The sequence below is a fragment of the Ceratotherium simum genome, chromosome 21, assembly GCF_057802395.1.
Source record: "Ceratotherium simum simum isolate JZ-2026a chromosome 21, ASM5780239v1, whole genome shotgun sequence".
NCBI classification, from domain to species: Eukaryota; Metazoa; Chordata; class Mammalia; order Perissodactyla; family Rhinocerotidae; genus Ceratotherium; species Ceratotherium simum.
In genome coordinates, this window is record NC_141920.1 from 24,742,890 (window position 1) to 24,767,496 (window position 24,607).

The following is a 24,607-nucleotide window of genomic DNA, read 5'->3' on the forward strand; positions in this document are numbered from 1 at the left end:
TGGAGTTGCAGACATGGTGTTTATTCAGGGTGTAGCAGGGCTTGGGGCTGTTGAGGCTCAGCAGATGGAGAGAAGAAGAGACGACAGGATCCGGGTGGGGCAGCCTCAGCTGGAGGCAAGTGAGGGGCAAACAGCAGGCCTCCCTCTTCAGAGCCCAGGGGCTCAGGCATCACTCTTTGTGCTAAGGGGAGAGGGGTGGTGGAATGAGCTGCACCACCACCCACCACCCCAGCATGCAGAGGGCGGGGTGGTGCCCTACACCACCCCTCACCTTGGGGCCTAGGGCATCCCGGGTCCGTGCCCTCAGCTTGTTGGCCTGAGTTTCTGCCATGTCTGCCCGCTCCTCTGCGTCGTCCAACTCATGCTGGGCCTTGCGATACTTGGCCAGGTTAGTGTTGGCCTGCTGCTCCTGGGGGCACAGGCAGGCCTGGTCACCCTTTGGTAACTGAGATGGTCAGTCTGGTCCTTACCCCATCCCCAGAAGGGAGCTGGCTTCTGGTCGTCACTTCTGCTCCCACCAGCCATGGCCCTTCTACCCCCTCACCAGTACCCACAGCAGAAAGAAGAGGTTGAGACACTCCTTTCAGAGGTGTCTGTGTGCCAGACCTGGCCTGGAAGGGGAAAGCATAAGGGGTCCCTTCAGAGACAGAGCTAGGTCTCATCTCTTACTGGAGCTGTTAGAAACTTGTCTCTCTTGCCGCTGGGACAGTGGGGGTCACTGAGCTGGGTCACTGCTCTTTAGGGGTAGCCTGCCTATGCAGTGGGGAAACCATGGCCCAGAGATGGAGCAGGGCTGTGTGCTGCTGGTGCCTCACCTGGCTGCAGAGCCTGGGGCCAGCTGTTAAAGTTGCGTTACCACAGGCATGCTGACCAGTACCAGGCCCCAGGTGCCCAGACCCCCATGCACTCACCGCCTCTTCAAACTGGCGTTTGTAGCTCTTGACCTTGCTCTGCAGCTTGTCCACCAGGTCCTGCATGCGAGCCAAGTTCTTCCTGTCCTCCTCGGCCTGGGCAGGCAAAGGGGACTCAGGGTTTGCCTGGACCAGGCCAGCTCCAGAGCCGCCCCTCAAGGTGGACCTAGTCACCCACCTGGTACGCGAGCTCCTTGACCCGACGCTCATGTTTCCGCACCCCCTTGAGGGCCTCAGCATGCTTCTTCTGCTCTGCGTCCAGCTCGGCCTCTAGCTCCCGCACCTGTGAGCAGCCGGGGATGGGCCTGATGCCCCGAGCCTGCCCTCGGGCTGGCCCACCCTGCAGGGGAAAGGACTGGGAGGGCTGCACACACCTTGGCCTCTAGCTTCTGCACCTGCTTCTTCCCACCACGGAGGGCAGCTTGTTCCGCCTCCTCAAGCCTTGCCTGTAGCTCCCGCACTGTCTGCTCCAGAGTCTTCTTCATCCGTTCCAGGTGTGCGCTCGTGTCCTGCTCCTTCTTCAGCTCCTCGGCCATCATGGCTGCCTGCAGGAGAGGAGGTGGCATGGTCAGGAGGTGCAAGTCCCTTTGGGCTCTGTTCCAGTCCCCCCACAGCCCCGGCCCAGTCTCACATCAGTGATGGCCTTTTTGGCCTTCTCCTCGGCTTCCCGCCTCTCCTGGGCAGCCTCTTCCACCTCCCCACTCAGCTGGGACAAATCCACCTCTAGCTTCTTTTTCTGGTTCAGCAGGCCTGTGTTCTGGGGGGAAGCAAAGCCTCAGAGCCAGCCAGCAGGCAGCCACCCCACACATCCCTGTGTAGCCTCTCCCTACCTGCGAATGCAGGAGGTTGAGGCGCTCAGTGGCCTCTAGCAGCTCCTGTTCTGCCAGCCGCCGGCTGCGCTCTCCCTGCTCCATGGCGGCCCGCAGCTCCTCCAGCTCCCCGGCCAGCAGCGCAGCCCGCCGTTCCAGGGCCTGTGCCTGCTCCCGGAGCTCAGCCACCAGCCGCTGCTCCTCGTCCCGCCCTGCCTGCTCCTCCTTGAGTTGGGCCTGCAACAGCCGCGTGGCTGCCTGTGCCTCCATGGCCTGGCGAGTGGCATGGCCCAGCTGCAGCTCCAGGTCATTGAGGTCGCCCTCCATCTTCTTCTTGAGCCGCAGTGCCTCGTTGCGGGCCCTTGTCTCTGCATCCAGGGAGGCCTGCAGGGACTCCACTGCCCGCTGGTGGTTTCGCCTATGGGAGTGAGGGATGAAAGGAGGGGTCGTGGCCTTCAAGAAGGGTGGGCACAGACACCACACCAGCTCTTACAAACGCCCAGGGAATGCTGGAGATGTGAACCCATTTTGGGAATAAGTGAAACCTCCCTGGTTTCAAGCCTCTTGTGACTGCCTGTTGCCCATCAGAGCAAGTTCATGGAGAAGAGTGCAGCTCCACAGCAGACAGACATGGGCTGAACTCTGGCTCTACCCCAACTGTGTAACTTTGGGCAAGTCCTTTAGCCTCTCTGAGGCTCACCTCTAGACTGGACAACAATCCAAACCTGAGAAAGTCCTGTGGGAGGGACAAACTAGGTGTCCAGTTCATGCACACAACAGGGCTTCGCAAACATTGCCCTCCCTCCTTTCTCCTACTCTCAGGTGGCTGGGGTGGCAGGGGCTGTTAGCCTGGGGAGGAGGGATGGCCCCACCCCGCACCTCAGGTTAGTACACTCCTCGTCTTTCTCTGCCAGTTTCCGGTCTACTTCAGCCTTGACCTGGGACAGCTCCAGCTGGATCCGCAGAGTCTTGGTCTCCTCCAGCTCCAGGGCCCCCTGGGGTGCAGAGCAGGCAGTATGGCCATGGGGACCCTGAGTTTGTGTGAAGGGAGGGTGGAGGCCAGGGGAGCAGTGGGTCAGTGTCCACCCCAGCCCTGTGGCCCGCCCCTCACCTCAGCCTCCTCCAGTGCAGCCTGGAGCTCGCTCTTCTCCCCTTCCAGCGCCTTCTTGGCTTTCTCCAGCTCCTGGATGCTCTTCCCACTGAGGCTGAGCTGGTCTGTGAGGTCACTGATCTCCTCTGCAGAGTGGACAGGGCACTGAGGGGCCGCCCCCATGGCTCCTGCTCCAACCCAACTCCAACTCATTTACCCGTAATTCCAGAGTGACCCCACCAGGGAACCCTGTGTGACTCCAAGGTGCTCCCAGTGACGCCAGAGCAGCTCTCTGACCCTGGGGTGGGTCATACCCTGCAGGTTCTTGTTCTCCCGCTTGAGCGTTTCCAGGGCCTCAAGAGCCTCCTCGTGGCTGTGCCGCAGCCGGAAGAGCTCAGTGCCCAGGCTGCGGGCCTCCCTCTGAGCCGCCTCCAGCTCCCGCTGCATCTCCTCCTCCTGCCGCCGCCGCTCCTCCAGTGCCCGCTCCAAGTGCCGCTGCTTCTTGTCCAGTGCGGCAGCTGCTGAGGTCGCCCGCTCCAGCTCCAGGGTCACATCCTCTGACTCTGTCTGCAGCCGCAGCTTGGCCTTCTCCAGCGACGAGCACTTGGCGTGAGCAGCCTCTACTCCCTCCTCTGCCTCCTGCAGCCGCAGTGCCAGCTTCTTCCTAGGCCACGGGAGCAGACAGGTTATGGACTGTGTAGCAGAGGGAGGCTGGCAGAAGAATGGCCCCCACATCTCCCCTTGACCCGATGGCTCAGAGGTGCAGGCGTCACCCCGTGCAGTGATGGCCTGGCCAGCAAGGCACTCACTTGGCCTCCTCCAGCTCCTCAGTCCTCTGGATGGCGTCTGCCTCGTACTTGCTCCTCCACTGGGCTACCTCGGCATTGGCCTTGGACAGCAGCCGCTGCAGTTCGGCCTGGGCCTCGGCCTCCTCTTCATGCTGCTCCCGCAGGAGGTCGCAGTCGTGCCGCAAAGCTTGCACGGCATGGGCCAGTGCACTCTTGGCCTGCAGGGACCCCAGTGACCTCAGCATCAGGCCGATGGCCCCGGTGCCCACCCTGCCTGCTCTGTGGCAGCCAGCAGCCAGCCCACCTTGCTCTCCTCCTCCAGCTGCCTCCGCAGTTCCTCCAGGCTCTGGGTGGCTAAGGCCTTCCCACGGCTCAGCTGGCTAATCAGAGACTCTTTCTCCTCGAGCAGGCGGCTCAGCTCCCCTGCAGGCCAAGGGGTGAGCTGGCAGGTCAGGCGGGCAAGGGGCAGCACCGAGGCCCCAGTGTGCCCCAACTGAGACCCTGTCCTCACCGCTCTCGGTCTGCAGCCGCCCACGCTGGGTGCTCGCGTCCGCCAGCTGCCGCTGCAACTCCTCCACCTTGATTTTGGCCTCACTCAGCTGATCCTCGTAGGCCCGGCACAGCTTCTCTGCACTGGCCTGGGATCCGGGATCAGGAGTCAGAACAAGTTTGTGAATCACAGGGCAGGATGTAGGGCTGCCAATAACAGACTGGGCCCTGGGGTCAGGAACTGGAAGGCTAGACATGTGCCCAGGAATCAAAGGGAGAGCAGAGCCCCAAGTTCAAGGTCAGAGATTCTACTGTTGGACTATGCCTTAAAAGATGGGCGTTAGAAGTGAGAGGACTGGACTAGTCCCAAGGCAGGTGGGTCAGGGTGAGGTTAGGATACTAGAGTCTGAACTCAGCTTGGGACAGTTGTCAGAGGTCAGCTGTCAGGATTAGCTAGTATAAAGGTCAGGTGTCAAGATTGGGTGCTGGGATTCAGGACAGAAAGTAACGACAGGTATTAGGTCAGAGTTCAGAGATCAAGGACTGAGAAGTTGGAATTGGATGCTGGGTCAAAAATGACCTGGAGTCAGGGCATAGAGATTAGGAGCCAGAGTTTGAGGTCAGGATTGGTGTGGGGTTGGGGTTGGGGTTGGGTGCCAGGTGAATGGGTCAGGGGTCAGGGTCAAATAACGAGATCAGGACTAGGGTGGGGCCAGATCGGCATGGGGTGGTCAGGGGTCAGAGGGTGGGGTCAGCTACTGGAATCAGGATTGGTTTAAGAGGCAGGATGGGTACAGGATCAGAGCTAGGGGTCACAATAGGATGCTGGAGTCAGATCAGAGGTCAGGGTGAGGAAGGAGGCAGATACCTTGCCGCGGGCCAGCGTCTCAACGTTGGCGCCCAGATCATCCACCTCCATGCGGAGCTCACTCTTCTCCTTTTCCAGCTTCTGCCGCACCCGCTGCAGACTGTCTACCTGCTCACCTAGCTCGGCTGCGCTCTCCGCCTGCTTGCGCCGCAGGGCAGCCACCGTGGCCTCGTGCCGCAACGCTGCCTCCTCCAGTTCCCGCCGCAGCCGCCCCAGCTCAGCCTCGCGCTTGCGGCAGCCCTCGCGCTGCCCCGCAGACGCGCCACCGGCCTCCTCCAGCCGCTCGCTCAGCTCCTCCAGCTCCCGGGCAGCCTCTGCCCGCTGCTTCTCCACGCGGGCCCGGGCCGCCCGCTCCGCCTCCAGCTCCTCTTCTAGCTCCTCTGCCCGAGCCTGGGGACGCGTGGGCGGCAGCTGTCACCTCTGTGGACTCTGACCCCAGTCCCTGCCTGCCCTCATCCCCCACATACCTGCAGCTCCTTGATCTTCTTCTGCAGCTGGGCCCCAAGGAGCTGCTCATCCTCCACCCGCAGGTTCAGCTGACTCAACTCCGAGTCCTTTCTGGAGGTCATGGGGGAGGGGGCATGAGCCAGTCCTGGTCCTAGCTTCCATTAACCTGCCTGGGCCTCCAGTACCAGCCCCCAGCATACCCCCTGCCTAAGGCACTCTGCACCCAGAGCAACCCTGAGTGACCTCACCTCGTGATCCCTCTCAAGCTCCGGCCCCAGAGCCCAGTCAGGGCCCCTTGGTCCAGGGAGGGCAAGACACTACCCCCTGCACCCTAGTGACCCTCCTCTGTCAACCCTCCCTGTTAAACTTCCGCAGTAATGGGGAACTGACTAGAGTCCGGAGGGAATAAGACATGGGGTGCAGGCTCAGGAGGCCACCTGCTGGTCAGAGGGGTCAGGTCTGCTGCCCACCCCACACCTACTTCTTGAGCTTCTCCTCCAGCTGCTGCTTGTCCTGGGCCGCATCTGTCACGGACTCCTGTGTCAGCTTCAGGTCACCCTCGAGCTTGCGTTTGGCCCGCTCCGTGTCCATGCGCAGCTTCTTCTCCTGCTCCAGGGAGCACTCCAGCTGTGGAGCAGGACAGGGTGGGTGGGCTCAGCCACCGTCCTGGCTGGCCCAGCCCCACTGCACAGCCCTCTGCTATGATAGCCCTGACTCACGTCTTCCACCTGCTGCTCCAGCCGGAGCTTGGCCTTGGCCAGTGCGCTCACACGGTCCTCCTCGGCCTGCAGGTCGCCCAGGGCCTGCTGGTGGGCCTCCTGCAACGCCTTCTTCTCCTTGGTCAGCCGGGCCACCGATTCATCCAGCGCCGCCATCTCCTCCGTCAGGTTCTTCACCTGTGCCAGGGACAAGGCCAACATGGGGATGTCTCTCCTGCATTGTCTGAGCAGCCACCACACCAGGTCACAGCAACCGCCCCTTCCTGCTAGGGGACCTCGGACAAGTCATTTCACTCCGAGCCTCAATTTCTTCATCCCTAAGGGATGTAATACCGTCCTCCTCGAGTTGTACTGAGGGATTAATGAGCAAATGCTCACAAAGCCCTTTGCACGGTGCCTGGCCTCGAGTGAGAAATCAATAGATGCCAGCTATTTTGGTAACAACAGGTGTTCCAGACAGCTGTTTCCTAGTTCTGGCTTCCTCAGTGAGCACCCACGAGAACCTGAATAAGCAGCTTACTCCCTGGAGCCTCACTTTCCCCTCCTGTATAATGGAGTCAATACTCCTGGTCCTGTGAACCACACGGGGCTGTCATAAGAGTTCAATGATAGAAGAAGGCAGGTAAAGGCTCCTAGAGGATGCAGAGCTGGGGAAATGGGGTTCCTGCCTTCAAGGGGCTTGCAGTCCAGGATGGATGACAATCACTAGCATTTCCTGAGCACCTACTATGTGCTGGGCCCTGAGGTGAGTGCTGGCAAAGGTCAGTTACACACTGAATCCTCACCCACCTAACAAGGTACGTGCTGCTATGAACCCCATTGACAGATGAGGAAATCGAGGCCCACAGAAAGGAAGAGACATGCCCAAGGCCACACAGCAGGGGCCTGGCAGAGCCAGGAGTAGAACCTGCAGCAGCCTGGCCCCAAAGCTGGCCCCCTGGCTCTGGGCCTTCCCCTACATCTGGCCCAGCCCACACCTTATTCTCCGTGGCCTGCTTCTCCTTCTCGGCTTTGGCCAGCGTCAGTTCCAGGTCATCAATGTCCTTCTTGAGCTCCGTGCACTCGTCCTCCAGCTTGCGCCGGCGGGCGGCCAGGTCGGCATTCACCTCCTCCTCATCCTCCAGCCGCTCGCTCAGTTCCTTCACCTTCGCCTCAAGCTGCACCTTGGACTTAATGAGCAAGTGGCAGCGCTCCTCAGCATCCGCCAAGTTGTCCTGCTCCTGGAGGGGAACATGGAGAATGGTGCAGAGTCAAGGCAGGTCCAGGTAAACCAGCTGAGGGACACCAGGCCAGGCCCTGGAGAAGAAAGTTCATTTGTCCATGCAGAGGTTTGATACCTGTGCTTAGCTGGGCTCTGAGGACCAAGGAATACCTAAGACCCACTTTTGGCCCTGAAGGGGCTCAGGTGTGGTGGGATGAGGGCTCAGGTAGGGGGATGGACGGGGCGGCGAGAGGGGAATGTTAGACAGGCTGGAGGCAACCCAAAGTGATGCCACAACAAGGGCTGTAGGAGCGAAGCCAGCTGCCAGCTCTGCCCACAACTGGGACAGCCTGCACAGCCATGGAGGGCTCCAGTGTTGTCTCCCACCTCACCGTCTCCTCACCACCTGGCTGCATAACTGTCTCCTGCACTAGAGGGTGAGTTTTGTGACCACAGGCCTGTCTATCTTCCCACTAATGTATCTCCAGAGCTACCTGGGGGCCTGGCACACAGGTGAAGGCATTTGCTGAAGGAAGCAATGGCTCTGTGGACTTGGGGAGATTCCAGACCCTTGATCTCTGCCCTCTGGTTATTACTGTTACCTGCCACCTGGGTTCCCATGGCCCTTACTCAGAGAAGGGAGCCTGGGTCTGTCCAAGGGACGGCAAGAAGGGGAGAGCTGAGGAGATGGGGCTCCACTGCAGCCGTGGCGGGAAGCCACAGTGGCACAGGGGCTGGAGCACTAGGACACACAGACAGACTGAGTCTGTGGGTGGGGAGGTCGGGACTGTGAGAGGCCGAGCATGGACACGAGCCCACAGGCCTCATCTTGTGGTACCTCTGGGATAGGAAGAAAGATCCAGGTGAGGCCTGAGCACCCAGAGCATGCCAGGTCTACCCTGGCCGGGGGTCTGGTTGTGGTATTTCTTCAGAGCAGCCTGGGGTTCTCTGGGGGTATCAGGGGGCACCAGGTCACTGAGGGACCCACTCACTGCCTGCAGCTGCAGGGCCAGGTCATTCTTCTCCTGGGTGACACTGACGTGCGTCTCCTCCAGCTCCTGGCGCTTGGCCTCAGCAGTGGCCAGCGCCCCTCGCAGACCCCGCAGCTCAGCCCGCAGGGCCGCCAGCTCCTCTTCAGCCTGCGCTGAGCGTAACAGCGGCTTCATCTTGAAAAAGAGCTTCATCCATGACCAATTCTTGACAGCATTGAAGGCACGGATGTTCCACTGGATGGTGAACAGGGCATCCCTGGGGAGGGGCAGCCATAGGTGACCAGCAGGCTCCGTGCTGCCCCTTCACAGTAACAGCCCTGATGTTCCCTGGGCACCCACCCTGGGCCAGGCATTGTACTAAGCACTTTAGTGTGTTATCTCATTTAATCCTCCCAACAGCCCTCTCAAGTAGGTCCTAAACGCCTCTGCTTTATAGCTGAGGTAGAGGGAGAGGCCCAAGGTCACACGGGTCTGCCTCCAGGGTGGGAGCTCATGAGCCCTGCATGTCCTAGTGGCCCTTGCAATTGTCCTGAAGATACCAGGAGTGGTAAAGCCATCGGGCTCTGGGGTCAGACTGCCTGGGCTCACATCCCCCCCTCCCCCCTCCCCCACCACTAGCCAGCTGTGACTGGATCTCTCTGACTCAGATAATCACAGCATCTACCTCTTAGCACTGTCCTGTACTTTAACCAAGATAATGCAAATAGAGTATTTTGCCCAGGGCCTAGCACTTAAGAGTCTTGGAAAACACTAGATGCCATTATTACCACTCTGGGATGGCCTGGAGTGCAGAGACAGGTTCTTTTACCCTAACTTTAGAGATGAGGAAACGGAAGCTGGGGGTTGAGAGGCACAAAACAGAACCTTCCCCCTTCAGAGACACCGCTAACCAGCCATAGGGGAGACTCTGACCCACAGAACAATATGACGGGGTTCTGAGAGCCTGGTGGTACTGCGAGCTGAGGGACAGTGGCTGCACCCCTTCCCTGTCCCCCACTCCCTTCCCACACCCACCTGCCCCCAAGCAGGTGCTGGTACTCAAGCCGCATGAGGCGGCCCCGGCTCCGCGCCTGCAGTAGCGTCAGAACCTTGGCCAGACGCTGGTCACGAAGCTCCTCCAAGACGCCTAGAAGCCCAGCCTTGAAGAACACCTGGGCAGGGGAGTGAGGTGTAACCACCAGCCCCCCGCATGTCCCCCATCCAGTGTGACCACCCACACCTGGGTCAGCCCTAACTCCCGGGTGCCCCGACCTTGGTGTGGCCAAACTGGTACTGAGTGTGGTCGATGTCCAGCGAGCCCAGCAGCTTCTCTGTGGCCTTCCTGCTGTCCATGAAGGTGTCATCCGGGATGGCACCGGGGTTCAGGATGCGGTACCTGCGAGAGCAGGGAGGGGCTGGTGAGGAGGGTGTTGGGCAGGGAGCCAAGGACTGAGGAGGCTGGTAGAGATAGCAGGGAAATATTCCTGGGCCTCTCAGAGCCCTGAAGCAGAGGCCCCAGAGGGGCACACACTAAGCAAGCCGGCATCATGACACTGGGGGATTGGGCATGCTCTGCTTAAAAATCTTGGGTTGCATTTACATGCATTCAGTAGTTCTTTAAGAAGCTACAGTATTTACAAAAGGCATGTAGCACCTTTATCATTTTTTAATAATTTTTTAATAATTTATAATTCTTTTGAGAAGGCAAAAAATATAAAGATGATATGGTATAGCATATTACAAAGTGAAGAAACATTTGGGAGAGAATTCTAATCAATAAGAGCAAGGGTTCCGACATATTCGTTTCTAAAGTGGACACACTGGCACATGTGTACAGGGCCATGCGGGTCAGGTCAGTGTGGCCACGCTGGGAAGGCAAAACCCTGGGAACACAAAAGGCCTCCACTAGGGGCCTGATAAACACCGCATGCTCACTAGACTGTGGGATATTTTACTGCCATAATAACAAAGTGGATGACGCTACATGTCAATAAACATGTACCCAAAGCCACAGGACAGACACCACCGAGAGTGAACTGTAATGTAAACTATGGACTTTGGGTGGTTATTATGTGTCAATGGAGGTTCATCAACTGTACTAAATGTCCCACTCGGGATGTTGATAACGGGGGAGGCTATGTGTGTGCGGGGGTAGATTTCTATGGGAAATCTCTCTACTGTCCCCTCAATTTTGCTGTGAACCTAAAATTGCTCTAAAAAGATAAAAATTTAAAAAAAGGATGATGATGCAGACTTATGTCTGTTGATAAGAAGCAACCTCTTTCTCTTACGTGAAAAAATCTCATAGAAGTGTGTGTGCACATGCACGCACCCATGTGTACAGTATTTGCGTGGACATGTGTATAATGGTCAGTGTGGATGACCACAGTTACTTCTGGAGGGGGAGGGAACTATGGATGCCTGTAGCCTGACAAAACCAAACCTACAAAGGGAAGCGGAGGGGGCTAATAGCACTGACTGAGCGCCCACTAGGTGCCAGACATTCTACAAAGTCTAGTCCACATGAACCCTCGTTCAACTCCCCAGTCTACGTCCAGCTCTGCCTGCCCCCTGTGCTCCAGACTAATAAATGCAGTCTTCACCTCAACTTCTTTTCTAGGATATCTGCTGGAGACATTTCAGACTTGACGTGTTCAAAGTAGAGCTCAATCCACTCTTCCCTCACACCCCCAAAAATATAAAAATCCTATCTTAGCATCTTAGTAAATCTACCACCAACTCCCCAGTTGCTCAGGCCGAACACCTGGGAGTCACCCTTGTCTTTTCTTTCTTTCTTATTCTGTATCCAATTCATCAGCAAGGCCTGTTGGCTGCATCTCCAATATTTACCTCGAGCCTGTTTACTTCTCCCCCAGCCCACCCGCAGGTCTCAGACACCACCACCTCCCACTGGACGCCCAGAGCCCCCGTCCCAGTCCCCCTGCATCACTCTCTGTCATTGGAGCTGTCTGTCTGTTTGGCTCTAAAATGTGTGCCCTTCCCACCCCCTCAGGCTGCTGCCTCCACCAGGGTGGAGGGCAAAGGGGAAGGCAGCTCTGTGCGGGGAGCTGGGGAGGAGCCAGGCTGGGGCAGGGAGACACCCACCGCTGCCGGAAGTCGGTGTAGAGCAGCCTGTTGGGGAATCCTTGGCGGCAGATCCGGATCCCCTCAAGAACCCCATTGCAGCGCAGCTGGTGTAGCACCAAGAAGGCATCTATGACTCCTGGACATGGTGAGGGTTAAAGGAAAAGGTTAGAGGTCAATGGAGACACCTTCATGCCCAAGAGAAATACTAACAGTCCAGACACAGGGCTTACTTTGAGGCTGTGCAGGCCCTGTGGAGGGGGAAGACCCAGCTTCTAGTCTGCCCTGTCCCCTCCCTCCGATGTTCTCCCACCCCAGCAACCCAGCCCTGAGGTGACTACCTGGGGTCTTGTTCTCGTTGGGGACAATGCAACGGACGAAGTGGGGCTGTGTGGCCCGCAAGTTGGTCATCAGCTTGTTGAGGTTCTCCTGAGGGTGGGGAGAGGGGAGAAGGCACAAGAGGGCAGAGAAGCAGAATTGGAAACCGCAGTGGATCAGCCCGTTAGGGACGGGTGAGCTGGACGCCTAAGTGTGCCGCAGCACGTCTTTCACTCTGTTCCTTGTGACCCTCTGCCCTCTTCTGCTTGACTGGGCCTCGTCACCATCACCAAAGTCTTCATTCTCTCACCCGATCCCCATCCCTCCCACAGGCCCCTGTGGTTCCCACCCTATCCCCCCAAACCCTGCCCAGGCAGCATGGGGACGGGAAGCAGCACAGACTTGCTGTGATGTTCACGTGGAGAGGAGTTAAACATCACTGCAAGTCTTAACAGCCGCCCGCCCAGGGTGCAGGGGACAGAGCAGGGAGCCAGGGACGGGGTTGGAGGCTGGCAGGGTGAGGCCCTGCACGGGGCCCAGACTGGGCCTCACCTTGTGCAGCTGGGACACCGTCTGGAACGATGCTGCCTTCTTACGCTTCTCTTTCACCCCAGACTTGGGGGGCTCGGCTAGGAGAGAAATGGGACCAGTCATTCCAGGGGACATCACTCTGTGAGTCCCCTACAGAATCTTGTCCCTCAGTACTCACTGGAGCAGGAGCCTGCATAGTTCTCGTAGAGGGTAGCCAAGAGCTTGTTCTGTGACTTTTGGAAGATGGGGACCACCGTCTCATTCAGTGGATCCTTGTTTTTCTCCAGCCAGCCCACGATGCTGTAAGGCACCTGCCAGAGACCAAACAGGTGCTGAGCCAAAGTGGGGGAACCCAAAGGAGGGAGGAGACTGGTCAAGAGCTGGGGTTCCAGCAGTCACCTACCACGCCCGCATAGTGGACCACCTCAAAGTGGGCCTGGTATTTGCGCTTCTTGTCAGGCCGTGGCTGCTGGAAATTGGGTGACTTCCCCGCATGGTTATCGTACAGCTTGGCCCGGAAGCTGGCATCTGAGGCCTTGGGGAACATGCACTCCTCCTCCAGGATGGACAGGATGCCCAGTGGCTGGGGACAAGGAACAAGCTTGAGGGGCCTCCATCAAGCCAGCATATCCTGGCTGGGCTGGACCTCCATTTCCTAGAGCCCCTCCCTCTGGGAGCCTTCCCAGACCTCCCAACATCAGCCATTTGCCGGGAAAGACGGAAACCAGTCTTGTGCCCAGGAGCCCTGTCTTCTAAGAGAGAAAGAAAAGTTTGTGGTCTGGCTTCTAACCCCCTTCTGCATGATTTGCAGCTCCGAGTCATCCTCTTTGCTTATAAGAAGTGTGCAAACTCAAACTGGCATCTCTGTACCCACTCACTCATACCCTGTACCCGGCATCCATGGTCTCACACACACGCACACACGGTACAGTCAACAAAAGCAGCTGAGTTCAAATTTTGGCTTCCTCACTTACTAGCTGTGGGGCTCTTAGACCACTCTAAGCCTCAACTTCCTAACCTGCAAAACGGGGAAATAAAGACTTTCAGTGCTGCTATCAAAGCATAAAAACTGCCGACCCGCTAAATGTCCAATAGTAGGAGATTACAGAAATGCAAAAAAATCATCTGCTGAACTATTGTGCTTTCTTCAACAATGTTCAATGTTCAAAATACATTTCAGCAAAAAGTAAGATGAGGAATGAGTCTGTGTCTATAGGACAAAATGGATGCCCAAGGTAAAGGATTTGGAGGAAACTAACCAAAGTCTCAAAATCCAGGTTGTGGTAGGATTGAGGGAAACGTTTTTCTCCCCTTTATTTCTGATTTTTCAAATTTTCTTTGATTTTTCTTTCTTCCAGTCTTTGTACAATGGAGCAATATATGTAATGTTTCACAATCAGATAAGCAAATAAGCCAACACGCCCTACCCTGCCTGCTCCCAGGGCAGTTCTGAGGGTCCAATGAAATTGTGGCTGCAGTAGGGCCTTGTGAATGCAAAATCACGTGCACCCATGAGGGGCTATTGTCAACAGTGCCAGGATGCACACTCACATACACACACCGCTCACATATACTCACCAACACACATTCACACTCAATCTCTGATACACCTATTCACACACATGCACACATTCCCACCTATACACATGTGCAGACATACACTGTCACAGCCACACTCACATTCACAGCTCACTTCAATGCACAATCACACACATGCATGCTTGCACACATTCACTCACATACAAGCACACATTCATTCCTGTTCCCTCACTGCACCCACACCCTCCCTTCCTTGCAGTGACCTTGCCACAGGCCCCACCTTCTCGATGAGGTCAATGCAGGGCTGCAGGTCCAGGCCGAAGTCGATGAAGACCCAGTCAATGCCCTCACGCTTGTACTCCTCCTGTTCCAGCACAAACATGTGCTGGTTGAAGAACTGCTGCAGCTTCTCGTTGGTGAAGTTGATACACAGCTGTTCGAAGCTGTTAAACTGCAGAGGGAGGTGCTGGGCTCAGCAGGCCTCCTTGCAAATGGGGGAAGGGAGCCCCATAGAGGAACAGAGATGTGCAAGAGTCCGCTCCTGCCCCTGCCCATCCATAGTCCTCTGCCCCAGAGAGAACAGAGCCTGGGGGTGTGGGCCAGCTCTCACCTCAAAGATCTCAAAACCAGCAATGTCCAGGACCCCGATGAAGAACTGACGGGGCAGCTTTGTGTCCAGCGTCTGGTTGATCCGAGACACTAGCCACCGGAACAGCCGGTCGTAAGTGGCCTTGGCCAGAGCCCCTACGGCAAACACCACCTGGAGACACGGGGAGGCTGGGCTGGGACCTGGCAAGGTGGGGACCCTGCCCAGGCTGTCCCCACGTGGGCTCTGGTCTGCGAGCAGCTCACCTGCTCTACGCTCTGGCCCTTGGTCACGTACTCATTCCCCACACGTACTCGGGGGTGCAGAAGACCTTTGAGGAGGTCCCCACTGCTGACCCCCATCAGGTAGGCAGCCTTGTCAGCACCTGGCAGGGCACACAGGTGGGATAAGAACGAGGAGGCCAAGAATACAGATACTTAGGGGCTCTACTGGCCTCACCTGGGATTAGGAGAAGGCGGTTGGGAGAGGTCAAGTTCAGGGCCAACAAATTATACAGCTCAGGAGGGTAAGGGTCTGGAGTTGAGAAGTCAGGGCTTACAATCAGGGCCAGGTAAGACTGAGGTCAAAAGTTGTGGACAGGGGTTAGAGTTAATAGTCATGGATAGGACGTTGGGATCAGGGTCAAGATGATGAACAAGTTGGGCCAGGGTCAGGGCCCCTCACTCTCAGTGCCGTCGGCCTCGGCCTGCTCCTCCCGCTGCTTCTGCTTGAACTTCATGTTGCCGAAGTGCAGGAGGGCACCCACGATCTTATAGCAGGCGCACTTCTCATCCACACTGAAGCCCAGGATGTCCATGGCATGCTGAGGTGGGGGACGGCGGGATCAGAGAAATCTGGGCTCCTCCAGGTTCCAGCCAAGCCAAGGCCACTGAAACTGCTCCCTGATCTCCATCCAGCCTCACACATCCCCACACTGCAGGTATCCCACTCTGCTGCCCTCCCACCACAGACGTACGTCAGTGGCCATGAGTTCCTGCCCATCATCCATGTTGTCCACAGTGATGACACCCTGGCTGCAGAAGTGGTAGTCGTAGGGGTTCATAGACAGAAGCAGCATGTCTGGGGGACATGGGGCAGAGAAGGGTGGGTCTGGCTGTGTTTACCAGCTACCCTCCTTCTCTCCCATCCCAGTGTGGTGAGTCTTGAGGGCCAGCCTGGCAAGAGAGTCTAGGGCCCTCCTAGGACTTCTCTGTAGCCTGAGTTTCTCGCCACCCTCATGCCATGGATTCTCTTTCTTTATTGTTCTCTGAGGAATGAGCCCCAGTCCCTACATCTTACTTATCCCTCGACCATTGCTCATGGCCACGCCTCTGGCCCAGACCCTGTGCTGGATGCTGGGGACAGGAAGGACCAGACTTTGCCCTTGAAGGGCTTGCAAGAGGGGGGAGCTGGGCCTAGACAGAGCCATTGCTCCTCCCTTGGTGCTGGGTGGGGCCTCTCTAGTCTCAGGACAGCAGGAGGAACAAGCTTGCCAGGACAGTGGTGCTAAGGGGCCTATCCCCTAGCACAAGAGGAGAGGGCTCAGCAATTACCAGAAGTCCCAGGAAGGGAGTAGGGGACAGAAGGGGCTCTGAGTCCCCAGGAAAGAAGGGATGTCACAGACTCCAGAACAGTGAGGCAACAGACACCCCAGGGCCTGGTCTGATAGAGCCAGGAAGGCGCCGGCAGCCCCGCTCCCACCCAGCCACCCCTGGCCCTCACCCTGCAGCTCTGGCTTCTTCCCTGAGAGGATCTGGTAGTAGACATGGTAGCTGCGCTCGCCGGGCAGCTGGAAGATCACCCGCGACTTCTCCAGGAGATCTGGGAGAAAAGGAGGCGCTGGCCTACCATCCCCTGCACCTCCCCAGAGTGGGTCACCCCAACAGGGCTGAGGGGGCAGGGAGAAGGTGTCAGCGAGGGGCAGGGGTGTGTGTGGAGGCGCTGTGTCCGCACACAAGCCAGCATTGCTGAAGGGCGTCTCTCCATCAGTGCACGTGTCACAGTGTGGGAATGTGTGTGTGTCTGTCTGTATGTCTGTGTGTCTCTGTGTGTGGGTGTTCATTTGTCCTTTCCTTCATCTATGCTTTCATTCATTCACCCATGGACCACACTCCTTTCCTCCAGAGGAGTGCTGGTGTGTCAGTGTGTGCGTGGAGCAGAGTCTCCGTGTGTCTGCACATGGTTAGTCTGGGCGTGAATTATGATGTTCCTTGTCCATCACCACATGCCTGTGCTTATCCATCAGGATCTGGCCACACATCCCAAGGTGGGGCATGGTCAGTGCACGGGCCCCTCTGCGCATGCGGCCTGGGCACCTGGGGTCTGTGCAGTGGGGCTGAGTCAGGCGGGATGGGCAACAACTCGAGGGATGTTAGGGGAAGCTTCCAGGAAGGATGAGGACTCGATGTGTAGAGATGAGGCTGGGGCAGGAGGGACAGAGGCCTGCCCTCTCGGGGCCAGAGACAAGCTAGGTTTGGGTAACGGCCCAATCACGAGGAGCCTGACTCTCCAAATAAGGATTTGGGTCTCCATCTTAAGGTGATGGGATCTAGAAAAGGTTTTTAAGCAGAAATCAATGTGGTCAGCCTCGTATCCATGAAAAGATCACTCTGGCTGGAAGATCAAGCAGAGAAATGGAGGCTGGGAGACCAGGAAGAGGTTGGTGGAATGTTCCACGTGAGAGGTGAGGTGGCCTGAGCTGGGCATTGGCCAGGGCATGGAAAGAAGTGCCTGGAACAGGCGGGAACCCCAAGGACTTTATGATGGATGCTCAGCCTGAGCAGAAAGACTCAGGCGTAGGCCTCTGTCCCCCACCCCACCCTCCCCCACCCTCTCCCAGACTCACAGCTGTCAATATCTGCGGATGCCAGCTTCCCAGAAGGACCAAAGTGAATGCGGATGAACTTGCCCTGTGGGCAGAGGAGCAGCCTCAGTCAGGGGGCCCAGCCAGCGCTGCTCTCTTGGCTGAAGGCTCCCACCACCCGTGTCCCTGCTGCTGATCCCGCTCCGCCCCACCCGCCTCTCCCACTGTGTCCACTCACAAAGCGGGACGAGTTGTCGTTCCGCAGGGTCTTGGCGTTGCCAAAAGCCTCCATGGCAGGGTTCGCCTCAATGATTTGATCCTCGAGGGTGCCCTGGTGGTGGCAGGTGAGGTCTGTCAGCCCTGGTGCTCACTGACTGGGAGACCAGAGCAGCCCATGGTCCTGGGTATCAGCCTATCCCAGACAACTCTGGTTGGGAAGGGGAAGGGGGGCTCCCCAGGACCCCACAGCTATTGCCTGCCCCACTCACATGGCCCCATACTTACCCCAGTCTTTGTAGCCAGAAATTGCTGGGGGGAGAAGGAAGACAACATTAGAGGGTGTGAGGTCTTACCAGGCCAGAGGGGCAGGGGGGTGGCAGTGGTTAGCAGGACAGTGAACGTTAGTCACCCAAATATGTAGCCCCCCACCCCACTCCCCATGCCTGACCCTCCCAGGACTGTTAGGAGAAATGCTAGAAAGTGGGAGCAAGCATGGCCCTAGTCAGGGGCTTGAGGCAGGGGGCTATGTCTGGGAGTCTCCTACTCGCAGCCCTTCCCCTCCCCCCAGCTCTGTCTCTGGCCTCTTCTGTATCCTTTCGTTTCCCATACTCGGGGAAGTGGCCCCTACCCCAAGCGTAGAGGTTCCTGACTAAAATCTACTCCCCTTCAGAGCTCAAATTCCCCCTCCTCTAGGAAGGCTTCTCTGATGCTCCGAGGCTGGAAGAGACCTCTTCCCACCTGAACGTTCTTACCCCTCACCTCCCTCTGTGACAGCACAGCCCTTCTTCACACTTCCCCTTTGTATTGTGATTCGGTGTGTCTTCACTGTAAAATGTACTCCTACTATTATTCAAAATGGCCCTATCAGGTGCATATTATTAGCCCTAATTTGCAAATAAGGAAACTAAGACTCAGAGAAAGTAAGTGGTCTGCTCAGGGCTGCATGTGAGTTGGGGGCAGAGTAGGCACTGAGCCCAGGCATCTTGCCTCCCACGACACCCACAGCCACCAGAATGTCTCATCTAGAGGGACTTACTGACTTGAGAGGAGCCCCTCGTTCCTCTCCTAGCCTCACCCTTGTCTTCCCTCCATTTCCCTTTCCTTCTCTTCCCTACCCTGGCTCTCAGCAGCCTGGGAAGAAAGGGAGAGAAAGGAAGGAATGGATTCTGGAGTGACAGGTGCCATGCCACCAAGAGACTGGTTTTTCACTCACCTCCAGGGAGCCCAAGACTTAAAAATCCCCCCAGAGATACCGCTCGGGGAGAGAGGCAGGAGGGAAATGGCAGGAGCACCCGCCCCCAAGCTCCACCCCACACACTCAAGTCCAGGGCTTTTGAACAGGGCTCTTTCTGCCCGGTGTGGTCAGATTTGGAATCAGGGGGAGGGGGGTTGAAAAGGCTTTTAAGTTCCAGCACCCACGGCCCCTGTAGGTCAGCCTATCTCTCCACCTCCCTTGCCTGACACCCCCGGACTCTACAATGCAGGGCTCCTTTCTGCCCAGGGCCCTCCCTGCCGGCTCTGGCCTCTCCCTGCCCTCCATTCCTGTTAGCAGACCAGCCCCAACTTTCTGCAGCATCCTCACAGACACTTTAGGGATTTGGAAAATGGGGTGGGGAGGGGAAGGAGGAAAAAGTGCCCAAAAGTCAACAGCAAAAACAAAACAAAACAACAAAAACAACCACCACCACAAGAAAAAACCAAAACTGAAACAAAAATCAAAAACCAAGAAAATCAAATGGGGAAAAAGGAAAAGACAAAGAGAAAAAAAAAAAAAAATAAAGTTGAAAAAAGAAAAGAAAAAGAAAAAAGAAAAATGCCCCAGAATGAAGCAAGGCTCAACAGGCCCAGGAGAGGGGGCTGTGTGGGAGGAGGCCTTAGGCTTCTAGAGAGAAAAGGCAGCCCGTTTTGGGGTGTTTGGAGGCGGGAACATACACAGAGCTCTGAACAACTGGCCCTGGGGCTGGGAATGAATGTTGTACCTCAAAAACAAAAACAACATACTGCTCCCCATTGTTTCAGAAATTTTCAGAAATGGTACAGAAATCATGGGGTGCAAAGCTGCCCCCTAACCTGGCTGTTGGGAATGCCAAGTGCCCTTGGCTCTGGCTAAACCCTGTATAAGCCTGATTCTTTGATTGACAGCAGGTAATTGAGTCTTTGGTGCATGAAAACCAAGAAAACAATCATTTCTTAGTAAAAGCAGCCTATCTGGTCAACTCTTTCAAAATATGAAAGTCATGATGGAAGGGAAAAATTATATAAAAAGTTTAGGAATAGCGATGTGGTCCCACCCTTCTGTGTTACAGATGGGAACACTGAGGCAGGCCTGGAACTGGTCACACAGTGTGGCAGAGGTGGCCACAGCCTCTCTGGTCAAGCCTTGCTCAGGCCAGAGTCCCCCATCAGGGTGGGAGGCTCAGGCAGGGCTGTAGGCTCTGGGGAATCAACTTTGTAAAAGGAAAAAGAAAAAAAAAAAGGAGAAAGAAAAGAAAAACAGTGAGAAGCAGTGGGGAGCGGCGCCCGCGTGGGCGAGTCTTACGGCCTTCTTGCCCGGCCCGTCTCCCAGGGCAGCGACGATGGCAAAGTACTGAATGACCCGCTTGGTGTTAACCGTCTTACCGGCCCCCGACTCTCCGCTTGGACGACACAAACACGAGTCACCAATGCCCATCTGGCCAGTCTAATTCCTCCCATCCCCCAACGCCCCACTGCTGGAGCAGGGCCCTTCTGCCCTCCCCCAACTCAGCTCCCAACTCAGGACCCCCAACTCAAAACCCCCAAAGACAGATCAGCCCTCAGAGGTGTTGAGTTGTTTACAAAGCAAGCTAGTGTAGACCATCCCTGTGAGATGAGAACACACATGATGATGCCATTGTTTACTGAGCACTAATTTAGTGCCAGGCACTAGGCCAAGGGCATTACCTGTGTCGGCTCATTTAAGCCCTAGAAACCCTGTAAGGCAGGACCCATTATCCCCCTCATCCTATGGATAAGGAAATGAGGCTCAGAGAAGTTATGTGCCTGTCCCTGTTGTGTGCCAGGCACATACATTAACTCGCTGATTCCTACAGCTCTGTGTGGTAGGTGGGCAGGATTGCTCTGTTTTCACTGATGAGACTCAGAGGCCCATGGGCACCAACAAGAAGTGGACATAGGAGAATTTGAACCCAGGTCTTTCCGGTTTCAAATGCCTTGCTCTTAACCACCAGGCTGCACGCACACACACACTCACACACAATGTCCATGTTGGCTTGGCTGGACATGAACTTGGCATGTAAGAATTTCACCACTTTCCCATGGGGGCAAACAAAGGATCAGAAATAAGATTCAGAGATAAGGAGATGGTAAGAAGGAGGAAAGGGAAAGGAATCTCCCCAATCCCCTCGAGCCAGAATCAGAACTCCCAAAAGACCAAAAGGTGGGAGAAGATTCCAGGCCCTGGGAGAGGGGTTATCCGGGCTGGTGATCACTCCATGCTTGGGTATCCCTTCCCTGCCCGTCACCCATAACGCATCTGCCCAGAATGGAGGCACAGAAAACGCTCTACTTTAGCTTCAGCAGGGACACTGCCTCCAGGTGGTAAAAGCCCTGCCCTAAGCAATTTAGAACCAACCCTGGAAATGATTTTAATTCCACTCCCTTCCTGCCAGATGGTCAGAATTTCCCACCCCATCCCCAGAGCCCCACACTCACGTGATCAGCATGGACTGGTTTTCTCGGTCTGGAGGAAAGGAGAGGGGATAGGGAAGTTAGCCAAGGTGAGGGACTAGCCACAAGTGGAACACCTTGGGTATCCATGGCACTGGGGCAGCCCTTCCACACACCAGGACCAGAAATGGGAAGGACCAGGTGGGACCCTCCAGACTGCAGGACAGTTCCCACTTGGAGAGACGGAATGGCTATGCTAAAGTATCCAGCAACAGCAGAAGGAGGGCAGGGCAAGGGGAGAGAAAGGGGTCCTTTATAGAGGCCTCCCTGGAGCCGGGGTAGGGATCTTGGGTGGGGAGAGGAGAGTCAAGGCGGCCCTTACTGCGCAGCATGTCATTGTAGGCGTTATCTGCCACCGCATATATGTGGGGCGGGGCCTCCGAGCGGCGCTTTCCCTTGTAAGCGACCACCACGGAGGCCGTGTAGATCGGGAGCCATTTGTAGGGGTTGATGGTGACACAGAAGAGACCCGAGTACGTCTGAGGAGACAGTGGATAGGTGAGTTGTTGCAGGTGAAGTCCCCATTCCCAGGACCCAGCCCTCACAAAACCGTGACCCTTGCAATATTCCCCAAGGAGCCACCTAACGTGCCACGCCATACCCAAACCTCCAGCCCCACCTCCAGCCCGTGGCCACGCCTCCAGAGCCCCACGACATTACCCTGCCCCACCTCTAGCCCCGCCCCCACTCCACACAGCCCCGCCCTTTCCCCATGGCCCTGCCCCCACGGCCCCGTGGCTCTTCCTTTAGCCCCGCCCCTGCAGCTACGGCTCCGCCCCCACAGCGCACAGCCCCGCCCCAGCTGTGACCCTCCCCGGCCCGTGGCTCACATAGATCATCCAGCGAGCATAACGCTGGCGTAGGTTGTGCAGCACGGCTGCCTCGTTCAGGTGCGTCATCATGGCCATGTCCTCCAGCAGGTCGAAGCGGGGCGGGTTCATGGGCTGCAGTTCGGCTTCGCGCACTGTCAGCATCTGCCAGGGAGGCCGTATCGTGGGCTGGCGGGCAGGCAGGAACCGACTGACCTCAGCCTCTCACCCCTGTCTCTCCCAGACCCCCTTTCATCCAGAGCGCGCTGGCCAGGAGCTGCACCCCTGGGGACAGAGGAGCTAATCCCGGGAAAAGGGGGAGCCAAACCTTCTGGTCTTTGGTTTCTACGTTGACTCTGCCCCCGCTAGCCTCCGACTTGACCTCGGCCTCCACGTAGGCATCCTGTTCATCAGGCACCCATACCCGCTTCTTCCCTGGATGTAGGGGAGAACATTGGGGCTCTGAGAGCGCCTGAGGCACATCCAGGAGTTGGGAGCCCAGCTGGGATTCCCAAGCCGCGTCCATAGAGCTGTGCCCCTCCCAGGAGCCCCTCTATCAGAATGCAGGAGTATCTAGAGAAGATCCTTCCAGACCCAGGCTCCTGGAAGGGCAGAGCTGGGAGGGTCCCTAGAGATCTTCTCAGAGGATTCCCTGACTGAGGTAACAGTCCCTTACCACCCTGGATTACACACTTGGGTTCAGATTCCTGCGTCTGTCATATTTGCCCTGTGACCTCGGGAAAATCCCTCATTCTCTCTGGGCTCATTCAAAGGCAAAATGTTATGGGCATCTCCTGAGGTCCCATATGGAGCAGCCCTCAATATTAGGCACATAATTTTCAGGGTGGTTTGGCCTCCCCCATTTCACTGAAGGATCACACCTAGGTCTCCTAACTCTGTCCTGTGTTCCTTCCTGCTTGGCCAGCTGGCCCAAGAGCCCATATTTCGTGGTAGTTAAAGGCACGGACTCAGGCTGCAGACTGCCAGGTTCTGTTCCCCGTCCTGCCACTTAATAGCCAAGTGCCTTAGTCAGGACCAGCTACATACCTTGCAGGACCCAGTGCTAAAATGCAGGCCCGCTTGCATTTAACAATTAAATAATTATTAAAAGTTAAATTGCATAATAATTTAAAAATTATTAAAAGTTTCAAGATGATGATAGCAGAGTGTTAAATCAAGCAAGAGAACCTTCTGAGGGTGGTGCCCTGTGCAACTGCAGAGGTTCCACACCCCTAAAGCTGGCCCTGGTCCCCACCTCCCCAGGTTGTTGAGATGATGCATGGAAAGTCATCTGCCCTGGGCCTGGCACACAATAAGCACTTGATACACACCGGCTATTGTTATTATTGTCCTATGAGCAAACCAGGTCATAAATAGTAGTTTTTATTCCTGTCCCTAATAAACAGAGGCTTTGGCTCTATGGAAAGCACTAAAAATAACTCCAGCACAGGTCTTATGGACACGTGGAGGCAGCCTGTACACATACCAGTCACTCTCATCTCAGAGGCCTCAGGCTCCAGCCACAGAGTGCAGCTCCGGGAGGCAGGTGATATTGCCCCATTTTACAGAGGAGCAAACTAAGGCTTGCTCACAAATACAGAGGGTCCCTGGGAATTTAGCCTCAAGGTCCCAGACTCTGAGGGCAAGGTCCAGGGCTAAAGCTGTCAGGCCAAAGCGCTCCTTCATCCCCGAGCTCAGTGCCACCCCTCCCCACTCCTGGTCTGAGTCCATAAGGGGTTCCCTGTGGCTGTGCCCCTTCTTGCCTTTACTTACCATCCCACAGGACAGAGTGCACCTTCATAAGCTCAGGGTAGCCCTGGCGGAGGTAGCGGGCAGCCTCGCCAAGTTCACTCACATCCATCATGGCGGTGGCACTGAGAGGTGGAGGATGAGGAACTAAAAATCTTGGAGGTTCAAGGCGGTCCAAGGCAGCAGGCACTGGAAGATGGCAGTAACGGAAGAACTGAGGGACCAGGGGCCCCAAACTGGGGCATAATCCAACAACCCACAAGGCCTAATACTAGGTGATCTCCAGGGGCTCCCCACTTCAGCCTCCCTGCTGAGCCCCCAACACACACATGCACACTCTCAAAAGCCAGAGCATCCTCTCCCACAGACACAGACAGACTCATGCCCACCCACAGGCACCCTCACCCACCCACTCGCTTGCCCTCCCTTCGGGCAACCCCAGCCCTGATCACCCACCTCAGCACCACGATGAGGGCTGGGAGCCGGGCTACCCCTTTTATTGCTGCCGTCAAGGTCAGCGGAGGAGAGCTATGTCAGCAATCTCCACGTGTCACAGCCCCCCCAGCCTGGACACAGGACACAAAAGGCAAATTCCCTTTTATCTCTACCAGCACGGCCCCTGAGCTATTTTTACCTCCCATTGTCAGGGGATCACAAAGGCGGAGAGAGACACTCCACTGAGAGACAGGGAGGCTGGGATTCAGAGACTGACAGGCATAGGGACAAAGCAGTGAGAGACTTGGGAAGACTGAGGAGCTTAGAGAAAGAAACTGAGTCACAGGGAGTCTGATACACCCAGAAAAAGACCTATACCCCCAGAAACGGAGAGCTAGGAGACTCCAAGATGGGGAACAACAGAATGCCCTCTGGGACTATTTGGTCCAACCCTCTCTATACATCCTGGGAAACTGTGCCCCAGAGAAAGGAAAGCACTGGCCAAGCCTCACAGATAAGCAGTGGCAGAGACC

At 56.5% G+C, this 24,607-nt stretch overlaps 1 protein-coding gene across 2 annotated transcripts; it reads right to left on the reverse strand.

The window, feature by feature from the left end:
• On the reverse strand, positions 1-23,775 carry MYH7B (myosin heavy chain 7B). 2 transcript variants are annotated; one of them, XM_014787514.2, is made up of 41 exons: positions 23,664-23,775; positions 22,219-22,325; positions 21,912-22,055; positions 21,404-21,560; positions 21,067-21,094; positions 19,913-20,009; positions 17,659-17,682; positions 17,393-17,485; positions 17,197-17,260; positions 16,074-16,172; positions 15,328-15,431; positions 15,036-15,174; positions 14,618-14,736; positions 14,376-14,525; positions 14,046-14,216; positions 12,630-12,809; positions 12,405-12,537; positions 12,248-12,324; positions 11,719-11,806; positions 11,399-11,516; positions 9,566-9,689; positions 9,329-9,465; positions 8,315-8,570; positions 7,099-7,341; positions 6,122-6,298; positions 5,884-6,029; positions 5,423-5,513; positions 4,956-5,345; positions 4,110-4,236; positions 3,903-4,021; positions 3,620-3,816; positions 3,125-3,474; positions 2,832-2,956; positions 2,600-2,715; positions 1,742-2,138; positions 1,543-1,668; positions 1,286-1,456; positions 1,090-1,194; positions 912-1,007; positions 272-409; positions 1-181 (listed from the first exon to the last, which is right to left on the reverse strand). In XM_014787514.2, exons 1-41 carry the CDS (start codon positions 23,752-23,754, stop codon positions 170-172), a joined length of 5,826 nt encoding a protein of 1,941 aa, XP_014643000.1. In that variant the 5' UTR covers positions 23,755-23,775; the 3' UTR covers positions 1-169. The 2 variants fall into 2 exon arrangements, with proteins under 2 accessions (XP_014643000.1, XP_014642999.1); XM_014787513.2 differs by lacking the exons at positions 19,913-20,009; positions 21,404-21,560; positions 21,912-22,055; positions 22,219-22,325; positions 23,664-23,775 and having other exon boundaries at positions 21,067-21,346.
• Positions 23,776-24,607: the final 832 nt, after the last annotated feature.

Excerpts from the sequence above, each read along its gene's own strand:
- MYH7B (XM_014787514.2), bottom strand. The coding sequence starts at position 23,754 with ATGATGGATGTGAGTGAACTTGGCGAGGCTGCCCGCTACCTCCGCCAG. Across the intron at positions 22,326-23,663 it reads GCACTCTGTCCTGTGGGATG|GGAAGAAGCGGGTATGGGTG; the intron begins GTAAGTAAAGGC and ends CCCTACATCCAG. Across the intron at positions 6,030-6,121 it reads TGGAGCAGCAGGTGGAAGAC|CTGGAGTGCTCCCTGGAGCA; the intron begins GTGAGTCAGGGC and ends CCTGCTCCACAG.